Source organism: Podarcis bocagei, assembly GCF_964188305.1.
Source record: "Podarcis bocagei genome assembly, chromosome: 2".
NCBI classification, from domain to species: Eukaryota; Metazoa; Chordata; class Lepidosauria; order Squamata; family Lacertidae; genus Podarcis; species Podarcis bocagei.
Window position 1 is genome coordinate 16,995,304 of NC_138126.1, and position 24,961 is coordinate 17,020,264.

Genomic DNA, 24,961 nt, shown 5'->3' on the forward strand with positions numbered 1-24,961 from the left:
CCCAGAAATGTCTATTTAGTAAGGAGGAGGAGGAGTTGGGATTTGATATCCCGCTTTATCACTACCCAAAGGAGTCTCAAAGCGGCTAACATTCTCCTTTCCCTTCCTTCCCCACAACAAACACTCTGTGAGATGAGTGGGGCTGAGACACTTCAGAGAAGTTTGACTAGCCCAAGGTCACCCAGCGGCTGCATGTGGAGGAACAGGGAATCGAACCCGGTTCACCAGATTATGAGTCTACCACTCTTAACCACTACACCACACTGGGGAAGTCTGGCTTCTTATGCTTGGTAAAGGTAAAGGTGTCGGAATCTCCGCTGGGCCAAGCCGATAAGGCCTCATCTTCCTCCCAGCTGAGCCTTTGAAATCGCCTCCGACGTGTTTAATGACCTGAGCCTTTGATAAGGCCTCAAGCACATTCTATCCAGCAGGGTTCCCAGCACAGGGAAGAGAGGAGAGGTTTGGCTACATTGTAAAGAGTTTTATTTCTAAACTACGCAGAACAGAAAAGACATCCAGAGAGCAACCAAACAAAGGAACAAAGGAATCAGGAAACCACTAACGTCACATCCCGTCTCCCTTTCCCGCGAGACTGCAAGGTCTCTGGAATGTAAACAGAGTCCTGTGACTCCACGCAGCTGCTCAGTGAGAAACAGAAACCAACAAAAGTGACCCCTAACCAATAAGTCCAGCAACCCCAACTCTGGGGTTGCGGCGCTCATCTTGCTTCCGGGTCATGTGGCCAGCATGACTAAGCTGCTTTTGGCGAACCAGAGCAGCGCACGGAAATGTTTACCTTCCCGCCGGAGCGATACCTATTTATCTACTTGCACTTTGATGTGCTTTCGAACTGCTAGGTTGGCAGGAGCAGGGACCGAGCAACGGGAGCTCACCCCGTCACAGGGATTCGAACCGCCGACCTTCCAATCAGCAAGTCCTAGGCTCTGTGGTTTAACCCACAACGCCACCAAATAGTGGCTGTGTGCACGTGACACACCCCAAATAATCCTGCAAACTATGCCCCTCACAGAGCTACAATTCCCAGCACACTTAAACTTCTGTTCCTGTGTGCTTTAAATATATGGTGTGTGTTTAGGCAGTCATTGTGGAAAGGCTTACTGGCAACGACTCCTGAGCGACTCTCCCCTTTATCAGGTCCAAGATTTGATAGTCTTTTGCTTCCAAGTCAATTTCCCCTGCCGGGTCTTTCAGGGTCAATTTTGGGGGAGTCCTTGCACAGGGCCATTTGTCATGTGCCACAGCTCCTTGCTGGTTCGTGACCTGTTTCCAATTCTAATTAAAATGTAAAACAGTGGTATTGGATATCCCTGAATATACTTTGGTTGCAATAAGCTCTTGACATCTTTCTTTCTTTCTTTCTTTCTTTCTTTCTTTCTTTCTTTCTTTCTTTCTCAATCAACACAGCTGAATTGTGAGCCTATCCGTCATTTATTTCTTTGTATCTTCATCTGAAGATCTCAGGGCATAAAAATGCAGAATAAAACCACAAAGTACATTTAAAAGATGTCAACATCTCAAACTTTCGTTTTTGCCTAACTAGAATGGGAAGGGCCAATGGTTTTCCCCGGGTGGACCTTTGAAAGATTAGATATGGTGGGAAGGCTGGGACAGAGCCTTGACCCCTGCCTTAGTAAACTTGCAAAAATAACACAGATTTACGGGAAATCAAAGTGGGGAGGGGGTTGTTTGCAGAGGGCATGTTTTGCCATCACAGCAGCATACCTCATGCCAACTGCACAAGGCAAAAAGTGCCAAACTAGGCTGTCTTTAGGTACCAGTGTCTCCACACACACATCCCTTGCTAGCAGTGTTAGTTCCAAGTTTTGGAGGAGCTTTGGGCAAGATAGCCTCTATATGGCTCCATCCCTGCCTCCTCACTGTAGCAAGTCCAGGGAGGCTCTTGCCACTAGGCTTTGGTTGTGGGTGGGCATTCAGCTCACCCACATGCCAACCCTTGATACCAGGCTAACAGCAGCTTGGGAAGGGGTAATAATAATAATAATAATAATAAAAGTAATAATTTTTATTTATACCCCACCCTCCCCGACCAGAGCTGGGCTCAGGGCAGTTAACACGAGTAAAATTACAGTAAAAACATAATAGGGGGGGGGGGGAACAATTTAAAATACGTACAGGTTAAAATGCAATTTAAAATGCAGCCTCATTTTAAAAGTAGCCCATAGATCAAAACCATAAGGGGAGGGAAACATAAGGGTCAGACTGAGTCCAAACCAAAGGCCAGGCGGAACAGCTCTGTCCTGCAGGCCCTGCGGAAAGATGTCAAGTCCCACAGGGCCCTGGTCTCTTGTGACAGAGTGTTCCACCAAGCGGGGGCCCTGGCCCTAGTTGAGACCAATCTAACCACCTTGCGACCTGGGACCTCCAAAATGTTGTCATTTGTGGACCTTAATGTCCTCCGTGGGGCATACCAGGAGAGGCGGTCCCGTAGGGGGATAAGGCAGCCTGAGATCCAGAAAACTGCCTGGGGAGGATGTTAAACACTTCCTCCTTCAGTATCACTACCCTGGTCCATATTTTTTCCCTCTCCTGCTATGTGGTAGCGGCCATATATTTGACTTTACAGAGGACAATCCTCTATTGTTGGAATGGCTGCCTGGTCTAAATCTTGTTTAAAGACCCAAAGCCCTAAGGCCCTGAAGCTGCCCATCAACAGCTTCTCCTCCTCTTCTTCGGTGATCACTTGTATCCAAGTAAGATTGTCTTCCATGAACATGGTTTTAACTGAGTGTCCGTAAATGACGGTGGAGGCCAATTCTGGATCCACACGTCCTTCCACAGTGGAGACCTAGGTTTCCAAGCAGGAGTTGATCACAGTGAGGATTTGCCAAGCATGCCTTCCGCTTAGCACGTTTCTCCCTTTTGTCCTGAGTTTGAGTGTCTTCAAACCCCATGACACCTTTGGTAGAGGCTGTTCTCCAATTGGAGCACTCTCAGGCCAGTGTTTCCCAGTTGCTGGTGTTTATACTACTTTTTCCCCCCCAACAGCAACACCAAGACTGGAGAGTGAACTGGCACAGAGATCACCTGGTGATAGTCTTCTACGTTAGGCTGAGGTGTACTGTATTTCTATCTAAATTACCATAAAAAGGTAGGACTTCCGGGTTGGCGCCATCGCCGAATGGCGGACTCCCTCCGAGCTCCGGAGGGAGTCTGCTCGACAGGGGCTGGGTCCTACCGCGCCGGCGACGCGGGGACCCTTAAAAACCACGGGCACGGAGCCCGTGGACATGGGGACTCGGCTGGTACCGTTAGCGCCCTCCCGACTCGTGAAGGAGCCTTTTTAAAGGCTACGGATCGGGTGCCGGGGAGTGGCGTGGTGCTGTGAGTCTATCGCTTCCCCTGCCGAGCGCAGCCGCATGCCATTCATCGGAGAGCGCTGGCTTCTTCCATTGGAAATTCGGACATTTAACAACAACCCGTGAGTAATTGGGTAACCGGGTATAAAAGGAGAAAAAAAAAGGAATTTTTTTTCGGATTCGGCACGAGCGGGGGGGATCTAAAAAGGAAGTCAGTCCCCCCCCTGATTGTAAACACGCTAAAACAAGGACTGGGAAACCAAGATCGATTCAGAAGTTTATTGCTGACAAAAATGATCAATTCCACGATGGGATATTATAAGAATTGTGCTGGAGGAGAAAAGTTGAGGGCGAGAGGGAAAAGGCAACCCCCCCCTGGGAACCGGGGCGATTCGGAGAACCTGGTGGAGAGAGACGGAGAATTTGACAGCTGTCAAAGTAGCTGTCAAATCTTGAGAACATAAAGAGGATTTTGTTACAAGTATTTTGCTGGTTAATTTTGTTACAATTGGACATAAATATGGATACAAAATGTCGGGGGGGAAAAAGAAACAACAACTTGACTTTTGGATTAGAGGACACAAAGTTGCTGCAACCCCCCTAGAGGGGTTTCGGGACATTACAAGTGGCGTATGTGGAAAACTACTCCGGGATGTGCACAGGTCTTATCTCTTGGGAAAGCAGCAAAACTGAAATATTATTTTGTCTACAGAGGTGTTCGCAATACAATAGAATTTTTCTATAGAAGCAAGGAAAGAACTGGACGTAAGTTTTTGTTCCTGAATAACAAACCTCTGTAGAGATACTAGATTTCGGAATAAGAATGGTTTTGCAGCTGAACAAGACAGAAACCTGAGAAAGTAAGAAACAAAAGAGCAAAGGACCAACTACGTCACGGAAAGAACAATGGGAGGAGCAACAAGGACCAAGGAAAATTAAAGGCCTCTACCAGACTGGATTTTTGAAGTTAAACATCATCAAAATAAGCAAATTTAAAGAAAACCGGCAAGATGGACTGAGAAAAATTTGGCTGTGGACTTGAGACCTCCAGGCCAACAACATACAGACTGATGGACATGGGGAATCCAAACCGGGGAAGGGAGGGGGAATTTTAGAATCCAAAGGCTATGTAACCAACTTTTTGAATCTTCTTCTATCTTTTATCTTCTATCTTTCTATATAACTTTGGTATTTTGATTTAACATGTTTTGGGGGGGGAAAAGGGGGAATTCGTGGAAGGAAACGGGGTAGATCTTGGGGGAAATTTTTTTTTCTTTTTTCTATTTTGTTAAGGATATTGTAATTTAAATTGGCTAATAGGTACAACATATTAGGTTTGAATTGGGAATGAGAGCTTGTGGAACTAACTTAGGGAAAGGGGAATACAGTCAGGAGGGGGAGGAGGGAGTCCCAGAAAGAAGGTTACGAAAATAAGGGTTTAAAGTGGGTCTTTTTATTTATTTCTTTTCTTCATCTTTTCTATCCTTTCTATTCTGTTATTATTGGAAATTTTAATAAATATGATTAATAAAAAAAATAAATAATAAATTACCATAAAAAGGTAAAGGGACCCCTGACCATTAGGTCCAGTCGCGGACAACTCTGGGGTTGCGGCGCTCATCTCGCTTTATTGGCCGAGGGAGCTGGCGTACAGCTTCCGGGTCATGTGACCAGCATGACTAAGTGGCTTCTGGTGAACCAGAGCAGCGCATGGAAACGCCGTTTACCTTCCCGCCAGAGCAGTACCTATTTATCTAGTTGCACTTTGACGTGCTTTTGAACTGCTAGGTGGGCAGGAGCAGGGACCGAACAACAGGGGCTCACCCTGTCACAGGGATTTGAACCGCCGACCTTCTGATTGGCAAGTCCTAGGCTCTGTGGTTTAACCCACAGCGCCACCCACGCCAATTACCATAGTTATTCCTAAATTTGCACACATATAGGTGACACCCAATGAAACGTTGCCACACATGGGACAAATAAGGACCGCCATCAGGAGCAATTGCGGATTGGCTATTTTTACTTATTGGACTTTCCATGGGTGTAGCCGGGGGGGCAGGGAGGGACAGCTGGCCCCCTCAAATCAATAAAAATACATAGGTAACTGAGGTTCTGCCCCCCCCCCACAAAAGCCTGCCCCCCTAACAGAAATCCTGGCTTACACCCATAGGACTTTCCATGTTAAGAGGGAAATTTGGAGTAAATTGTTTTGTGGGGGGAGCGGAAGTACAGGCCGCCATTTTAATACATATAGGTGAGTAGAACTGATTCCACAATAGACTTCTTTCAGTTATGTGCTGCCCCCAAGGAAGGGGAATCTCAGGCCCACAGAGGCAAATGCGGCCCTCCAGGCCCCTCTATCTGGCCCTTGAGACACTCTACAGACCATGCCCTCCTTGAGTGGCTTTGCCAGTCCAGAACGCATCCTTGAACTCTGGAAATGCCCATTGCTTGCCTGGACGGAGGACAGAGACGGAAGTGTATAGAACCAAGCCAAAGTAAAATTGACATTCGTTGCTTCTCCCGGTTTTCCTTCTGGACCCACCACCGCTGTCCTCTCTCCTGCTGTCCCTCAGAAAGGTTGTCCGGAACGGAATTCAACCCTTGAGGTGAAAATATTACTCAGCCCTGTGCCTGTTTGCTGGTCCAACTTTGACCACTAGGGTGTGATAACAGAACATTTGGAATATCCCTGCAGGAATCTGAAGAGAAACTGAGACTCCTGGGCTGCATACATACGGCACATCCCAACCCCATAATCTTGGCTACTGTAGTTTACCACTCACAGAGCTACAGTTCCCGGCACCCTTAACAAGGAAGTGGGCTGTTCTTTAAAGGTATGGAGTGGGCTGCTTCTGCAGTTAACCCTGAACGCTTATTCACACTGAGCATGAGAGGAGCCCTGGGCTGGATCAGGCCAATGACCCATCTAGTCCAGCACCCTTTTCTCACAGTGACCAACAGCATGCCTGTGGGAAACCTGCAAGCAGGTTTAAAACCCTCTTTTTAAACCACCCCAGTCACTGCATCCAGTGGCAGTGAGTTCCATGGTTCAACGATGCGCAGCCCTTGATGAGATGCTCCGGTGCGGCAACAACCACTTCACCATGAGGGAGCCCTGTCTGCGTTGTGCTGGCCAGGGGAAGCCAACATTGGCCCCTCCAGGTATTACGGGACTGCAACTCCCTGACCACCCTCCCCCCTTCCACAAATCAGGGTTGCCATCGCTCCCCGTCTCTTTCAGCCTGGGTCCTGCATCTTCCAAAATGCTAACACTGGCAGAAACAAAACAGGGCATGGCACCTTCATCTCTGAACCATCCCACATAAAAGCTACACCTGTTGGATTTACACCTGTCAAGTACTTCATAGAATCATAGAATCATAGAGTTGGAAGAGAGCACAAGGGCCATCGAGTCCAACCCCCTGCCAAGCAGGAAACACCATCAGAGCACTCCTGACATATGGTTGTCAAGCCTCTGCTTAAAGACCTCCAAAGTAGGAGACTCCACCACACTCCTGGGCAGCAAATTCCACTGTCGAACAGCTCTTACTGTCAGGAAGTTCTTCCTAATGTTTAGGTGGAATCTTCTTTCTTGTAGTTTGGATCCATTGCTCCGTGTCCGCTTCTCGGGAGCAGCAGAAAACAACCTTTCTCCCTCCTCTATGTGACATCCTTTGATATATTTGAACATGGCTATCATATCACCCCTTAACCTCCTCTTCTCCAGACTAAACATGCCCAGCTCCCTTAGCCGTTCCTCATAAGGCATCGTTTCCAGGCCTTTGACCATTTTGGTTGCCCTCCTCTGGACACGTTCCAGTTTGTCAGTGTCCTTCTTGAATTGTGGTGCCCAGAACTGGACACAGTACTCCAGGTGAGGTCTGACCAGAGCAGAATACAGTGGCACTATTACTTCCCTTGATCTAGATGCTATACTCCTATTGATGCAGCCCAGAATTGCATTGGCTTTTTTAGCTGCCGCGTCACACTGTTAGGGGCACAGAAACACTGCTGCCAGGAGGAAAGAAGAGGACAATGCCTTTGCATTTAGGGCAACCATATTCTGAAGGCAGCCCTGTATGTTGTTGTTTAGTCGTGTCCGACTCTTCGTGACCCCATGGACCAGAGCACGCCAGGCACTCCTGTCTTTCACTGCCTCCCGCAGTTTGGTCAGACTCATGTTTGCAGCTTCGAGAACACTGTCCAACCATCTCATCCTCTGTCGTCCCCTTCTCCTTGTGCCCTCCATCTTTCCCAACATCAGGGTCTTTTCCAGGGAGTCTTCTTTTCTCATGAGGTGGCCAAAGTATTGGAGTCTCAGCTTCACAATCTGTCCTTCCAGTGAGCACTCAGGGCTGATTTCCTTCAGAATGGATACGTTTGATCTTCTTGCAGTCCATGGGACTCTCAAGAGTCTCCTCCAGCACCAGAATTCAAAAGCATCAATTCTTCGGCGATCAGCCTTCTCCCTGTATAGGGACGTTTTGTCATGTTTAATGCTTTATTATGCTTTCATATGTGTTGAAAGCTTCCCAGAGCGGCTGGGGCAACTCAGTCAGAGGGATGGAGTGCAAATAATAAAATTATTTTAGGGTTGCCCTATTTCAAAAAGTGAAAATCTGGACATAAAAGTTGTTGAACTTTTTTTGGACAAAATCTCAACAAACACTGATTTTCCTGAGAATATAAGTGATTTCCACCGGATTGTGTTTCTGAAGGCTGAATCCCAGCGATGTCTGACCCCAGTGTTTTTGTTTTTTCTTTTTACAAAATGTTTAGGGGCAGTGGCGTAGCGTGGGTTGTCAGCACCCGGGGCAAGGCAAGTAATTTGCGCCCCCTAACCCGTGGATTTGCGCCCCTAACCCTAACCCCCAGATGTTGCGCCCGGTGCGGCCGGACCCCCCTTCACCCCCCACGCTACGCCACTGTTTAGGGGTACTCTCATTTTGACTCAAGAAAATCACCATTTTATAGTTCAAATTGGGGAAAACAAATACAGCAAATGGACAAAAGTGTACAAAGATTCACAAAATGTTTAGGGGTATGTGTACCCCTGCGTCCCTCCAGAAAAAAAGGCACTGTCTGACCCTATATAACCTTGGCGACCCTATATTAACCTTGATGTTTTTGTGAGTTTGCGAATTATGGGCTTTATAATGTGCCGGCAGGTTTGCGCCTGCTTGTTTCCTGGCCTTGAGCGTCCTTAGGAACAGCAGCGGCATATAAGTATAAACCTGAAGGCGGCGATGGAGAATGAGGAAGAGGAATCGAGCCAGCCACAGGCATTTCGATCGCGGCCGGGAGCAGCAGCTTTCGGCGATCTTGCTCAATCCCCTTTCTCCTCACTCTGAAGGCGGGTCCGAAAGTGACCGGGACGTTTCCCGGCAGCAGCAGCAGCAGGAACGTTTGGGCACCAGTGGGGATTTCCCGATCTGCAGCGCTTGCCTGGGAGGCAGGAGGGGACGCCGGGCTCCTCGGACGCGGCTGTACCATGACGGCGCCTCGCCTCCTCGTCGCCCTCCTCGCCCTCTTGTCAGGTAGGGGGGGCACTGGCAATGGGGCGCGGGAGGGAGAAAGAGACGGGGGTCAGAGGCTGTCGCTCACCCCCCCCCGCATTTCTGTCTTCTTTAAAAGAATTCCCCATTTTTTAAACCTGGGGTTTCCCCTAAAACATCTTTTTTATCCCATATGTCCTGATGTTCTTTCCTTTAAAAGCTCTCTTTCTCCAAAGGCTTTCTTTCTCCAAAGGCTTAAAATATATTCCATGCTTTCACATTCTTTAACTGTTTTTGTTCATTGCGGTGCTTTAAAAAAGGTAAAGGGACCCCTGACCATTAGGTCCAGTCGTGTCTGACTCTGGGGTTGCAGCGCTCATCTCGCTTTATTGGCCGAGGGAGCCGGCGTACAGCTTCCGGGTCATATGGCCAGCATGACTAAGCCGCTTCTGACGAACCAGAGCAGCGCGCGGAAACACCATTTACCTTCCCGCCGGAGCGGTACCTATTTATCTACTTGCACTTTGATGTGCTTTCGAACTGCTAGGTTGGCAGGAGCAGGGACCGAGCAATGGGAGCTCACCCCAAGTCGTGGGGATTTGAACCGCTGACCTTCTGATTGGCAAGTCCTAGGCTCTGTGGTTTAACCCACAGCGCCACCCGTGTCCCACTGCAGTGCTTTAAGAGACGATTAATAAATCGACAACAATAAATCTCTTTTCACTTTCTAGTGTCTTTTATTCCTTGCTGTCCCTGCTTTTCGAATGGACTTTGGCTCCTTTCGGTTTTTCTCCCTTTCCCACTCTTTCTTTTTTTCTTTCTTTTTACAACACAAATCTCCCTTTATTTGCTCTGAAGTCTCCCTCCCCCTGAATTCAATGACACTTTTGTGGAGGCTATACCTTTAAAGCTCATTCAAAGCACACTCTTTCCCTCAAAGAATTCTGGGCATTGTAATTCACCCCTGGCAGAGGTACAGTTGAATTCCCAGCAACCCTTAAGTCAACAAACTACAGAGCCCAGAATGCTTTGAGGGCAGAAATGTGCTTTGAAGTTATTCCTGAAGGAGTGTCTCCACCCCCATCGTTCAGCCCAGACACTGAGGTCCTCCGCCAAGGGTCTTCTGGGGGTTCCCTTACTGTGAGAAGTGAAGTTATAGGGAACCAGGCAGAGGGCCTTCTTGGTAGTGGCACCCGCCCTGTGGAACGCCCTCCCACCAGATGTCAAGGAGATAAAGAACTACATCTTATAGAAGACATTTGCAGGCAATCCTGTATCGGGAAGTTTTTAATGTTAGATGTTTTACTATGTTTTATATATGCTGCAAGCCACCCAGAGTGGGCGGGGTATAAATAATAAGATGGTGATTGGTAGAATTAGATTTAGACTGTGTGCACACTATACATTTAAATCACATATCCTTCCCCAATGAATCCTGGGAACTGCAGTTTATCTTTCACAGAACTACAATTCCCAGCACACTTAATAAATTATAGACCCCAGGATTCTTTGGGGGGGGGGGGAAATGTGCTTTAAATGTGTGGTGTGTGCACAGCCCAAGTCTGACCAGTAAATATGCTTCCTTTACTGAAAAGAGAGCCACAACAACAGGGCAACTCAAAAGTGGCACTGTCGATTCTTTTTTATTTGTTTGTTTTTGCAGATCATTTCAAATGCACTATTCTAGGTGATCGAAAGTCTAGTACTGCACTAATTGGCAAACTAATTTTCTCACTACATCAAACTGTCAAAAAAAACCCCATCCTGTTGTTATTGGCATCTGTCTGTCTCGAGAGATGATAGAAGAATGCACCATCAATTGGCAAACTAATATTCTTGGTACATCAAATTGCCAAAAACCCTAAAATTTGATACACAAACATGAAACTACTAAGCTTTTAAAGTTGAGTTAGCTGACAAAACAGGTGCCTCTTTTCCACTTTTCCACTGAAGAAAGATCTGGGAATGGTAGTCAATTAGGCTGGTCCTTGGGCTTGCTGATCAGAAGGTTGGCAGTTCGAATCCCCGCGATGGGGTGAACTCCCGTTGCTCAGTCCCTGCTCCTGCCAACCTAGCAGTTTGAAAGCACGTCAAAGTGCAAGTAAATAAATAGGTACTGCTCCAGCAGGCAGGTAAATGGCGTTTCCGTGCGCTGCTCTGGTTCGCCAGAAGCGGCTTAGTCATGCTGGCCCCATGACCCGGAAGCTGTATGCCGGCTCCCTCGGCCAGTAAAGCGAGATGAGCGCCACAACCCCAGAGTCGGCCACGGCTGGACCTAACAGTCAGGGGTCCCTTTACCTTATGCCTGTAGCAGAACTAGTGGCAAAATGTACTGAGCTGCACTTCACTTCTCTGCAGAATCACTTCTCTGAATGCTCCCTTCTGTCAAAACAATAGCCGGAATATCCCTATAAGCCTGGGGGACCTGTGTGTTTTGATCTGAGGCAGAGCTCTTCCTAACAGCTTTGTAGGCTGAAGCCCAACGCGAAAAATCAGTAGCAATACTGACTCCAGGTTCAAAGTGCGTCCTGACAGAGGGTCGGAATCCTAAAGCGGTTTTAAATCCAGGCAGCTGACGCCCATTTCCTATCCTTCACAGCTGCAGCTACACAAGAAGCGGCCCTCGATGCAACTCCATCGTGCCCGGAGTCTGTGTCTATCCGAGGTGGCACCGTGTCACTCTCAGACGGGTTTCGCCCAGGAAGCATCCTCACTTATTCCTGCCCAGATGGCAGCTATCCGTATCCAACCCGAAGCCGGATCTGCCAATCAGACGGGAAGTGGACTCCGATGCGTTCCCCAGGAAAAAGCCCCCTCAGCCAAGCACTGTGTCGAAGTAAGTGAGCGTTGCTGGCTACTTTGGGGTTTTCTGGAGGGCTTATGGAGTACAGTGGTACCTCAGGTTACATACGCTTCAGGTTATAGACTCCGTTAACCCAGAAATAGTGCTTCAAGTTAAGAACTTTGCTTCAGGATGAGAACAGAAACCGTGCTCCGGCGGCGCGGCGGCAGCAGGAGGCCCCATTAGCTAAAGTGGTACCTCAGGTTAAGAAGAGTTTCAGGTTAAGAACGGACCTCCGGAACGAATTAAGTACTTAACCCGAGGTACCACTGTAATCAGATAGAAGCCTGTTATTGCTCCTTAATGAGGGCTGCATTTCCTTGGACTTAATCTGCTGGGAACTGGGTGCTAGTGTGTGGGGTTGGAGAAGGTGGCGGATCAGTCCAGAACCCAAATATAGGGACACCTCACATCTTATTTTTCACTATTATACTGCTTTAAACAGGCTCCCCCCCCCCCAAAAAAAAATAATATCCCGGAACTGTCATTTGTTAAGGGTGTTTGGAATTGTAGCACTCTGTGAGAGGTAAACAACAGTTCCCAGGATGCTCTGGGGGAAGCCATGACTGTTAAAGTCACTTGAGTGAGAGATGGCATTTCCTGAGGTATCCCAGAATGCATCACCCAGGAATTGTCATGGGGCAAAGGGAGACACAGGCCCCACATTACTCCTTTTTGGAAGCGTCGGTGAAAAGAGAGGGGATATCTCCAACTATCAGTGCCCGTATTATGATGGTGTTGATGACGATGATCGATGCCAAAATCCAGCATCGCCTGAGCTCTGCGAGTGCGGCTTTCTCCTGACTGAAGTGCAGAGTGTTTGAGGACCGAGACATTCGCAGGGAAACCAAAATGCTTGTTTACAAAGTTATTCTACTACCAACCTTACTGTATGCCTGTGAAACATAGACCACTTATAAACGCCATCTCCAACTGCTCAGAAGATTCCATCAACGGTGTCTCCAAAAATTTTTACACATCACTTGGGAAGACAGGCAAACTAATGCCAGTGTACTGGAAAAAGCAAAGATCACCAGTGTCAAAGCAATGTTTCTTCAACATCAACTTCGTTGGACTGGTCATGTTGTTTGGATGCCTGATTACCATCTATTCCAAACTTAAGAATGGAAAGCGAAATATTGGTGGAAAACAAAATCTTTAAAAATGTAGTACAGTGGTACCTCGGGTTACATACGCTTCAGGTTACAGACTCCACTAACCCATAAATATTTCCTCGGGTTAAGAACTTTGCTTCAGGATAAGAACAGAAGTCGTGCAGCAGCGGCAGAGCAGCAGCGGCAGGCCCCATTAGCTAAAGTGGTGCTTCAGGTTAAGAACAGTTTCAGGTTAAGAACAGACCTCCAGAACGAATTACGTACTTAACCAGAGGTACCACTGTATAAGCACTGATAACTGGGAAAGACTGGCCTGCGAGCGCTCTACAGTGGTGCCTCGCAAGACGAAAAGAATCCGTTCTGTGATTCTCTTCGTCTAGCGGTTTTTTCGTCTTGCGAAGCAAGCCCATTGACGGATTAGCGGATTAGCGCTATTAGCGCTATTAGCGGCTTTTAGCGGCTTATCTGCTGATCGGATCAGCTGATAAGCAGCTTAGCGGCTTAGAAAAAGGGGGGGGAGGAAAAAAAACCCGCAGGAACTCGCAAGACATTGTCGTCTTGCGAAGCAAGCCCATAGGAAATTCGTTTTGCAAAGCACCTCCAAAACGGAAAACTCTTTCGTCTAGCGAGTTTTCCGTCTTGCGAGGCATTCGTCTTGCGGGGCACCACTGTAATTGGAGAATAGCCTCGACGAAAGGTGTCGTGGACTTCGAAGAACTCAGGGAGAAAGAAGAAACAAGCTGTGAGGAAGACCCTCACCGTGATCAACTCCCGCTTCGAAACCTATGTCCCCGCTGTGGAAGGACGTGTGGATCCAGAATTGGCCTCCACAGTCACTTATGGACATACCATTAAGACCATGTTCATGGAAGACAATCTTACTTGGCTACAAGTGATCGCCAAAGAATAATAATAATAATAATATGATGATGGCATCTGTCTGTCTTGGGAGACAATTCAGCACTAGCAAAATAGTGCTGTGCTGTTAAGAAAAAGAAAGGGTGAAGATGGGGGGGGGGGAACACACTGGTAATTTCCACCTCCCCAAGCAGAGAACAGAAGCAGACTCATAAAGTGCAGTTCACCACTAATCTCCCACTGTGTTGAAAAGGGAAGCAACAAAATGGGCATATCCTGAAAGAGGAAACTTCTAATTAATGCTGAATAGGACTTAAATACTGAGTACACATCATAGAAGGATCTTGGCTATAAAGAAGGGCTTTGCAGGAGAATGAAAACTTGATACAGTGGTACCTCAGGTTATGAACTTAATTCCTCTGGAAGTCCGTTCTTAACCTGAAACTGTTCTTAACCTGAGATACCACTTTAGCTAATGGGGCCTCCCGCTGCCGCCACGCGATTTCCGTTCTCATCCCGAGGTAAAGTTCTTAACCCGAGGTACTATTTCTGGGTTAGCAGAGTCTGTAACCTGAAGCGCCTGTAACCCGAGGTACCACTGTACAGTCATACCTCATGTTACTTCCGCTTCATGTTACATTCTTTCAGGTTACGTCCCGCGGCGACCCGGAAGTACCGGACAGGGTTACTTCTGGGTTTTGCGCATGCGCAGAAGCGCAACATGATGTCACGTGCATGCGCAGAAGCTGCAAATTGCAACCCATGCGTGCGCAGATGCGCCATTGCAGGTTGCGTTCTTTTCATGTTGCGAATGGGCCTCCGGAACGGATCCCGTTTGCAACCAGAGGTACCACTGTATTAAGTATTGCATGGAACAGCAGTTTTAATTCTGCTTCCTGGTAATTGCAAAAGGATAATTGACGCTAATGTGGACTCTGCCTGCTCTGGCATTGTTTTGGATTCTGGGCCTCGACAGCCTTGTTCCATGTGCTCTGTCTTTGTCCTTCCTCGTTTGCAGAGATAAGCTGTCCTCCGCAGAGGTACTTTGAAAATGGCTCCTTTGGCCCACGGCGAAGCTTGCATCCTGTGGGTGCCATCCTTAGCTTTGAGTGTTCAGATGGATACCAGCTCCTGGGTTCCTCCAGGCGGCACTGCCTGTCCAATGGACGCTGGAACGGAACTTCTCCAGTTTGTGACGACGGAGGTATATCCTTAAATACTCCTCTCCCACCTTGACCACATGCACACATGCACATGTACCATGCACACACCTTCTGCGCTAAATAGCCTAATCTATGCAAGTTGCAGAATTGAGCTTTGCATATATATGCGCTTTGTTCATACTGCGTCACTAGAGAACTGAATTAGTTCAGATGTTTAGGATTTTCTATTTGCTTGGAATGCAGTGACTTGGTTGCAGATATAACTAGGAAAAAAATGAAATATGGTGTACACATTGATGACCAAATTCTTCATTTCAAGTTCAAAAATCTGGCTCAGCCCAACCCATCCACATGTTATTGAGAGGTGCATGGGGAAGTTGCAAAGAACATTTCTCACAAGATGTGTACTCCTTACTAGATGTGTTTAGGATGACAACACTAGGGTCAAACTACAAGTTACATTTTTCACACCATTTGCCCTTGAGTACAATATATTTCTTTGAGGAAAATCCAGTGACCCAGTTGGGAAGCATAGCATGAATATAGGTGGGCTTTAACGCTTTGCCCCCTGCTATAGCCTCAATCCACACTGCCCCCCTCCGCCTTCTATTTGTATGGAGGGGTGCTCCTCTTGGAGCAGATGGACAATTCCCACCCCCACCCCCACCCCCAATGTGCAAATAGCCAAAATGGGGTCTCTCTCTGGATTGGGACCACAGTGGGTTAAAAAACCCTTTCTCCTACACAATAGGTAAAGGAACCCCTGGTCCAGTCATGACTGACTCTGGGGTTGCGGCGCTCATCTCGCTTTATTGGCCGAAGGAGCCGGTGTACAGCTTCCGGGTCATGTGGCCAGCATGACTAAGCCGCTTCTGGCGAACCAGAGAAGCGCACGGAAACACCGTTTACCTTCCCGCCAGAGCGGTACCTATTTATCTACTTGCACTTTGACGTGCTTTCAAACTGCTAGGTTGGCAGGAGCAGGGACCGAGCAACGGAAGCTCACCCCGTCGCGGGGATTCGAACCGCCGACCTTCTGATCGGCAAGTCCTAGGCTCTGTGATTTAACCCACAGCGCCACCCGCGTCCTACGCAATGCTCCCCTGTAATAACTTGAGGGCAAATGGTGTGACTAACATAACAGGTAGTTTGGCTCATAGTTGGTTTTGGGCCATGGAATTTGCTGCAATATGCAGTTGGAGATGTGCTTTGCTTGTGGTGGTGCTTGCCATATGATATATAACTCCACATATCCTGCGTTTCTGCCCTCATTTATGCACGTCCTCTCTGCAGCGGGGCACTGCCCAAGCGTTGCCATACCGCCAGGGGCAATTGCTACTGGGGGGCGCAACCGTCTTGGCGACCGGGTCTCCTTCCAGTGTCAGAGTGGCCTGGACTTAGTGGGGTCTTCCCAGCGGGTCTGCACTCCAGAGGGTGAATGGTCAGGAGCTGAGCCAAGTTGTAGAGGTAAGCATCACAAATACACACACACACACACACGCACGCACACACACACACACACACACACACACACACACACACACACACACACCATCTTCTGTCTCCCCTGGCTTCCTGTATCCTTTTTCTCTTGCTCTTCTCTCATATGTCCCTTCCTTTAATCTTTTTTTTTTGTTTTGTTTTGTTAAACAAAACTACCTAGTTTTTCAAATTCACTTCTTCCGGATATTCCCTCTGAAGTGTAGGTGGGATCCCACGAGGCAAGACACAGCGATAACAGGAAGAACCTTTATTGAACTACATACCTGGATAACAGGGGCAATGCAACTGCTTATATACATTTCCGAAAGCCAGGGCCACTCCCAACGTGATTGGCTGTCTAAACTCCCAAGCTGTGAATCATGACTCAGAGTTTAAGGGCCAATGGCAGAGGCCCAAATCCTGAAATGTTTTGTGATTGGATATCATGTATCGAATCAGAACACTGGAGCTCAGAATCCTTAGTCCAGACAAACACAGACCACTGAATACATGACAGCTTCCACTTCATCTTCCGCAGGGGGAGCCACAGGGGAGCCTCAGAAAGAATGTGGTTGGTCAAGGGAGAGGGGACTCAGAAAGGTTGAAAGCCACCCGTTTAATTCTTTATAACACAATTTCCTGTGCACAGCAGGGCAGGCTCTATCTATGCTCTTTCTATATCACTTACACTCCATCGCACCTCCCCTTGGGAGAACAATTATTGACACCTTTGCCATTTTGTCTCACGGAGACAGAAAGCACCCCCAACCCCCTTTTCTCTTTTCTTACAGCCCCCTATTCTTACGATAGGGCTGAAGACGTCAGAGCTGAATTTGGAGCCTCGTTTACTGAAGTTTTGAGCGACGTGTCATCTTCTGGCCCTGACCCGCCTGAGACCACTGCAGGCGAGTCTGAGCCCTGATGTAGTTTCTGTAGGCCAAGCTGGGACTCGGAGCAGAGACAGAGAGTCACATATTATTTTAAAGGGGTGCTTTTCGTGGGATTACAGTGGTACCTCAGGTTACATACGCTTCAGGTTACATACACTTCAGGTTACATGCGCTTCAGGTTACAGACTCCACTAACCCAGAAATAGTGCTTCAGGTTAAGAACTCTGCTTCAGGATGAGAACAGAAATCATGCTCCGGCGGCACGGCAGCAGCAGGAGGCCCCATTAGCTAAATTGGTGCTTCAGGTTAAGAACAGTTTCAGGTTAAGAGCAGATCTCTGGAACGAATTAAGTACTTAACCCGAGGTACCACTGTATTTCCATCAGCCTTCTCAATCCTTCTTGGCTACTTTGTTAAGAATTACAAGCTTGGTGGATTAGGCCCCTGTGGACATAGTGTATCTTGATTTCAGTATGGCTTTTGACAAAGTTCTGCATGATATTCTCCCTATGATATACTTTGGTGTGAAACAGGTAGGTAGCCGTGTTGGTCTGACGCAGTAGAAATATATAAAATTGTCCAGCAGCACCTTAGAGACCAACTAAGTTTGTTCTTGGTATTAGCTTTCATGTGCATGCTACTGGACATTTTTTTAAAATACAGGTGACACTCGGAAAATTAGAGTATCGTGGAGTTAATGAAGCACAGTGGACCAACACCCGCTGATGACATGGCTCCCCAAATCTCTTTTCTGATGAGAGCAGCTTTTGAATCTCATTTGGAAACCAAGGACCCAGAGTCTGGAGGAAGAATGGGGAGGCACACGGTGCCAAATGGTTGAAGTCCAGTGTGAAGTTTCCACAGTCTGTGTTGATTTGGGGAGCCATGTCATCAGCTGGTGTTGGTCCACTATGCTTCATTAAGTCCGGGGTCAATGCAGCCGTCTACCAGAAAATTTTGGAGCACTTCATGCTTCCTTCCGCTGACGAGCTTTATGGGGATGCTGACATCATTTTCCAGCAGAACTTTGGCACCTGCCCACACTGCCAAAAGTACCAAAACCTGGTTCAATGCCCATGGGATTACTATGCTTGATTGGCCAGCAAACTCACCTGACCTGAACCCCATAGAGAATCTATGGGGCATTGCCAAGAGAAAGATGAGACATGAGACCGAGCAATGCAGAAGAGCTGAAGGCTGCTATTGAAGCATCCTGGTCTTCCATAACACCTCAGCAGTGCCACAGGCTGATAGCATCCATGCCACGCCGCATTGAGGCAGTAATTGATGCAAAAGGGGCCCAAACCAAGTACTGAGTACATAATGCATGCTTCTGCTTCTCAGAGGTCCAATATTGGTCTATTTGCAGTCCTTGTTTTGCTGATTTCATTTAATATTCTAATTTTCTGAGATTGTTAATTTGGGGTTTTCATCAGCTGTACATCACAATTATAACAATTAAAGGCTTGACATATCTCGCTTTGCATGTCATGAGTCTATCTCATATATTTGTTTCACCTTTTAAGTTGAATTACTGAAATAAATGAACTTTTCCACGATATTCTAATTTTCCGAGTTTCACCGGTATATTTTTGGTGTGAAATGTCACCACTATGCTGGTGACACGCAGCGGCATTCCTCCATTTCATCCAAGTCAGGAGAAGTTGTGCAGGTCTGATTTGTGCAATTGTACTCCAGCTGGCTTTATTTTTAGCAGAAAGCAAGCTAGAAACCTTCCGAATAAAAGAAACGTAGCATCATTTTATGGCGAGCCTCTGCTTGCGTCTGGGGTTCATTTTTGCCAGGAGAGGCATCTTCAGGGCTTCATTTGAATTAACGCCAGGCGCATTAACCCCAGACATGTTTTCAGGGCCTAACTGCACCTCCTATTACATGCATCTTTGCATTCTTACAGCTGTGTGTGTTTTAAAATATCAGCCATGGGAGCCCCAGATTCGGATCGAAACTACAGCTTGGAAAGAAGAGTAAACTCCCCTCTGCCAGGGCCATGGACCCCGTCTGGATAAGCGGGTCATAGAGCGCTGTGTCCCGCTGCTGTCCCTTATTGATGATGTCCCTTAAATTTCCTGGGTTTCAAAGGAAGCAGCTCCTCTCCCTCCCTCCCTGCCGGCCAGGGAGGCTCCAACTGTGTTGCTTGGCTGCGTTGCTCACCCAATAAGGAGTCTAAGAACGACTGGGGGGTGGAGCTTGCATGCCTTGTGCCGATCAAACCGGCCGCGTTGCCTGGGGATTCGCCTTTGCTCAGCGCTTCCCAGCGGAGATGTGACAGTGGTTTTCCTTGCTGCATCCCCTTTGCCGGGTTGCTGCGCTGTGGGAACCACCGCTTGAGGCTTCGTTTGGCTGCTGGCTGGGCTTTCTGCCTTTGGCTTGGAGGGGCTCAGAAGTTGAACATATCTGTGCTTCGAAAATCCCTTATTTTGGCTGCTGATCCCTTATTTCCAAGGCTGCAGGTCCCTTATTTTCAAATCTGTAAGTTGACAGCTATGAAGCGGGTTCTCGCAGCTGCTATTAAACAAAAACGAAAACCCACCAATGTGACAATGCATTTAAAGCAATGTGTAGTTTGTCTCTCAGCTCTGGAATGTGAAATAATGTTGGCAGAGGGGGTGTTGTGTTTCTCATGTGAGAAGCTGCTTACAAACTGAATAAGCATAACCAACTGATCTGCGGTGAGGGGTTCCAAAATTTTTGATGGTTTTGATAGTTTCTCTTTCCCCATACTAGCTCCTTCATTGGGACGACGGCTTATACTCTCCAAAGACAGCTTCCTATATGTCTACTTTCTTGTGGATGCATCTCACAGCGTAACTGAACCCAACTTCAACATCTCTAAGCAGTGTCTGGAGGTCATAATCACCAGGGTAGGTTTGGATGAATGCGACTTTGTACTTTAAAAAAAAAATCAGTTTTCAATTACAGTAATCCAATAATAGCCTCATTATATCAATGCCAAATTAAAATTCCCAATATCAATCATTCAAATACCAAATTACCTAATTTAGGTGGGCCCCCGCATGCTAGAATTGATGGTTTGATGATTTACTTTATTTCTGCATTCCAAAATCTTACTAATTTCAGTTACATTCCTGTCATAATAGTGATCCCTTATATAACAGCTGCAATATTTATAACTTCTATTCTTATTGACTCATTTAATGATTTGTTTGTCTACAAGTGAAGATCTCATACATCCTTGATCCTCCTGTGTGTGACATTTATTCTGTCCATGTTGTTTCTTCCTGTCCTTGAAAAATATTATGTCTATCTTTACCAGTTGTTGCTGCTATCCGTCATGCCTTGCGCAGAGCTGATATCCTGATGTTATTCCAAAGGTTACTCTCTCAGTCCCGTGCTTCTTTGCTTTTGCAACTTTTTTTTAAAAAGATATTTATTGAAAAAAGAATTTTTTAAAATTACAAAGAAAAAAAAAGACAAAGTTACAAAAAAAGACAAAAACAGAAAAAGAAAAAGAAAAAATAAAACCATCATTTTCAAATTCTCCACTTTCATTACCTTCTTTCCATGACCTCCTCCTCCTCCCATCTCTTGTATCTTGATTAATAATTGTCACAGCAAATCCTTGCTTTTGCAACTTTTAATGATAGCTGCAAAAGTTTCGACTTTGTACTTTTAGGTCCGTTTGTTAGTACAATGTTGATTTCTAGTTCCCCTCAAACCCATTTACGCAGGGTGCGCATGCAAAGTATAATAATAATAATAATAATAATAATAATAATAATAATAATAATAGATGGTATTATCCTGTCAGAGCCTGTCTACTTCTTAATCTAATCTTCAGAGGCCTTGTAGGCCAAGCCCACGCGGGATTTGGGCAAATCTGTCCATTTCCATTTCTCTCGGCTTCTATTCCCCTCCACCCTGGTTTTAATTTCAGTTTTCCATATCGGTTTGTGGCAAGTTAGTCGTCATGAAAAAGTTGCCAGAGTTTTAGTGCCATTTCCTCCTAAACTTTACCTTTTTGCAACACAGTTTTCCCCCTGATGTCATTTTCACCGACAACACACATTTTCCTCCACACGTACATACCTCGGGTTAAGAACTTAATTCATTCCGGAGGTCCGTTCTTAACCTGAAACTGTTCTTAACCTGAAGCACCACTTTAGCTAATGGGGCTTCCCGCCGCCGCCCTGCGATTTCTGTTCTCATCCTGCAGCAAAGTTTTTAACCTGAAGCAATATTTCTGGGTTAGCGGAGTCTGTAACCTGAAGCGTATGTAACCTAAAGCGTATGTAACCCAAGGTACCACTGTACTTGTCATTTAGCTGAAGAAGCACATTGCAAAAAAGTGGAAAAAGTGTGGATTTGGGAAGAAGGCGGTGTTTCGGAAAGAGGGGAATGAGGCAGAGTCACCTTTAAATGTCGATGGAATAAAATTTATCCCATACCCATAAGCCCACATTTGGTTGGGGCAAAGGTGTTGCCAGAAAATGGGGGGCTCGCTTAGGGCCGGACCCCCTTTATCTGAGTCACTGTTGCTGAAGACTAGGTTCTTCGGTCAGAGCAGGAAGGAAAGAGAAGGCAACCAGGCAAAAATACAAACTAGGCTGTTAAGCCTTTGGTTGTTTTATTTGTTGTGGCAAAGTTTCAGCCTCTCTAAAAGCAAAGAAAGGGCCTTCTCTGTTGCCACATCCAGACTTTGGATCTCATATACCTGGGAAGCTTGTTCCTTGCCCTGTTTTGCTGACATTTTTCTGCAGCGTTAAGACCTTCCTACTTAAAATGCCCCTTTGGCATTTAGCAACTCTGCCTGCCCCTTTGTTATCACCATTTACTACCCTTAAGAGCAATCCTATTTTCCCTTCTATCTAGCTTTTATTACTATTGTGTGTGTGGGTTTTTGTTTTGTTTTTTACTGCTGTTTGTTTTTACTCTGGTGTCTCTTATCTTGGGTTGTTTTTGTTTGTTTTTTAAACTGCTGTTTGCTTTTAAACTGCTTTACTGCTTTACTAGTTTCGATTCTGCTCCTCCTTTTATATATAGTTCCGTTTACACAGCGTTGTGTTTTACTGGTTTTTTTGTAAGCTGCCTTGAACTATTTAAAAATAAAATAAAAATCCAGTTCATTAAGAGTCTTCTTTCAAGGCACTCTGGGTAACTAAGCAATGGATGGAGTTGGGGAATGATAATCCTGTCATAACTACAATTCGTAAGAGTTCTGTTATGTACTGAGTTGAATAGGATCCAAAAGGCAGCAGTCTGATTGGTCCTAGAACAATAGGGTCCAGAATGCAGCAGCCTGATTGGTCCTAGAACAATAGGGTCCAGAATGCAGCAGTCTGATTGGTCCTAGAACAATAGGGTCCAGAATGCAGTGGTCTGATTGGTCCACAGGAGCCACCCAATCCAGCTCCAGGTGGAAGTGAATCTGCAACCTGATTGGCCTACAGGTGAATCCCGGAATTAGTCAATCACGTGGGGCCCATTGTGTAAATAATGTATATAAAGCAGACGTTCTGGGGGAACGCCCATTCCTCCTAACCACTATCCGCTGAATAAAGAGCATGAAATCCACTCTCGACTCCAAGTATATTTCAAGTTCCTTGAGAGGAAACTACAGCAGTCATGTAAACATGCCTTTATTTATATATTTACAAATATATAAATGTACACTGAGGTCCTCCGCCAAGGGTCTTCTGCTGGCTCCCTCATTGCGAGAAGCAAAGTTACAGGGAACCAGGCAGAAGGCCTTCCCGGTGGTGGTGCCCGCCCTGTGGAACGCCCTCCCATCAGATGTCAAGGAGATAAAGAACTACATAACTTCGAAGACATCTGCAGGCAGCCCTGTATTGGGAAGTTTTTAATGTTTGATGTTTTACTAAGTTTTATATATGCTGCAAGCTAGCCAGATGGGCGGAGTATAATTAATAAAATTATCATTGTTATTATCATCATCGTCGTTACATTTATATGCCATGTTTTCCTCCAAGGAGCTCAAGGCCTCAACCCCATTCTAGTTCGACACGCTAACCGCTACACCAGACCAGAAATGGTGGATTTTTCTCCAGAAGACAAATAAAAAGATTCTCCCTGAAAGGAAATGAATATATATTATCAGTCACTGAAATACACTTTTGGTGGTAATTTAAGTTGTTTCAAGCTGTTTTTGATATTGTGTTTTCATTATTGTAACTCACCTCGGACCTTAGGCTGAAGGCCATGATAAAAATAATAATAAAATCTTTCATCACATGAACCACATTTTTACCTCCTCTGCCCCTCTTTCTCCTTCTTCCTCTGTTTTCCTGTTTCTTCTTTCTTTCCTCCCCTTCCCAGATTGCCAGCTTTGATGTTCCCATCAGGTTCTCCGTAATCTCTTACGCCAGCCGGCCCAAGACCATCGTCGACATCCAGGACGATATAGCTGAAGATACAGAAATCGTTATTGAGAAGATTCAAAATGAGATGAACTACAAAGGTGCTGAGAGGGATTCCCACCCCCCGTTTTTGAGCAGCTGCGCATTCAAAACGTGTTTTCTGAAACTCGGGGCCTAGCGAATGTGCCAGGTCTTTCTCACGGGGGTGGAAATGTGTCTTCAAGGCACATGTGACTCAGGGCCGTCTTTAGCGTATGAGGCGCCGGGGTGCAAAGATCCGTCCAGTGCCCTCAAATGTTCATCTTGCCGATGCCTCCTCCCAAGTAGAATCATAGAATCATAGAGTTGGAAGAGACCACAAGGGCCATCGAGTCCAACCCCCTGCCAAGCAGGAAACACCATCAGAGCACTCCTGACATATGGTTGTCAAGCCTCTGCTTAAAGACCTCCAAAGTAGGAGACTCCACCACACTCCTTGGCAGCAAATTCCACTGTCAAACAGCTCTTACTGTCAGGAAGTTCTTCCTAATGTTTAGGTGGAATCTTCTTTCTTGTAGTTTGGATCCATTGCTCCGTGTCCGCTTCTCTGGAGCAGCAGAAAACAACCTTTCTCCCTCCTCTATGTGACATCCTTTTATATATTTGAACATGGCTATCATATCACCCCTTAACCTCCTCTTCTCCAGGCTAAACATGCCCAGCTCCCTTAGCCGTTCCTCATAAGGCATCGTTTCCAGGCCTTTGACCATTTTGGTTGTAAGTAGTAATAAATGCTACTTTCACGGAGGGAAGCCTGGGGGTGTGGGGTGAGGGAGGCTTGGGAAGGAAGCTGCACACCAGCCAGCCATATACAGTGGTACCTCGGGTTACAGACGCTTCAGGGTACAGACTCTGCTAACCCAGAAATAGTACCTCAGGTTAAGAACTTTGCTTCAGGATGAGAACAGAAATCGCGCGGCGGCTGTGGGAGGCCCCATTAGCTAAAGTGGTACCTAAGGTTAAGAAGTTTCAGGTTAAGAACGGACCTCCAGAACGAATTAAGTTCTTAACCCGAGGTACCACTGGTGGCGCTTTGGGTTAAACCACAGAGCCTAGGACTTGCCGATCAGAAGGATGGCGGTTCGAATCCCCACGACGGGGTGAGCTCCCGTTGCTCGGTTCCTGCTCCTGCCCACTAGCAGTTCGAAAGCACGTCAAAAGTGCAAGTAGATAAATAGGTACCGCTCCGGCGGGAAGGTAAACGGCGTTTCTGTGTGCTGCTCTGGTTCGCCAGAAGCGGCTTAGTCATGCTGGCCACATGACCCAGAAGCTGTACGCCGGCTCCCTCGGCCAATAAAGTGAGATGAGCGCTGCAACCCCAGAGTCGGTCACGATTGGACCAAATGGTCAGGGGTCCCTTTACCTTTACCTTACCACTAT

At 46.7% G+C, this 24,961-nt stretch overlaps 1 protein-coding gene and 1 long non-coding RNA gene across 3 annotated transcripts in view; one reads left to right on the plus strand and one right to left on the minus strand.

The window, feature by feature from the left end:
- The window catches only part of LOC308581302, a 72,626-nt gene that overhangs the window by 14,461 nt on the left and 33,204 nt on the right, over positions 1-24,961 (minus strand). The window lies entirely within an intron of this gene.
- The window catches only part of C2 (complement C2), a 40,795-nt gene continuing 24,463 nt past the window's right edge, over positions 8,630-24,961 (plus strand). The window contains exons 1-8 of the mRNA XM_081180602.1: positions 8,630-8,878; positions 11,436-11,672; positions 14,670-14,855; positions 16,108-16,281; positions 17,088-17,215; positions 19,262-19,676; positions 19,932-20,068; positions 23,502-23,643. Of these exons, the coding sequence (XP_081036728.1) occupies positions 8,833-8,878; positions 11,436-11,672; positions 14,670-14,855; positions 16,108-16,281; positions 17,088-17,215; positions 19,262-19,676; positions 19,932-20,068; positions 23,502-23,643 (1,465 nt within the window). The 5' untranslated portion in view covers positions 8,630-8,832. The remainder of the gene's footprint in view (positions 8,879-11,435; positions 11,673-14,669; positions 14,856-16,107; positions 16,282-17,087; positions 17,216-19,261; positions 19,677-19,931; positions 20,069-23,501; positions 23,644-24,961) is intronic.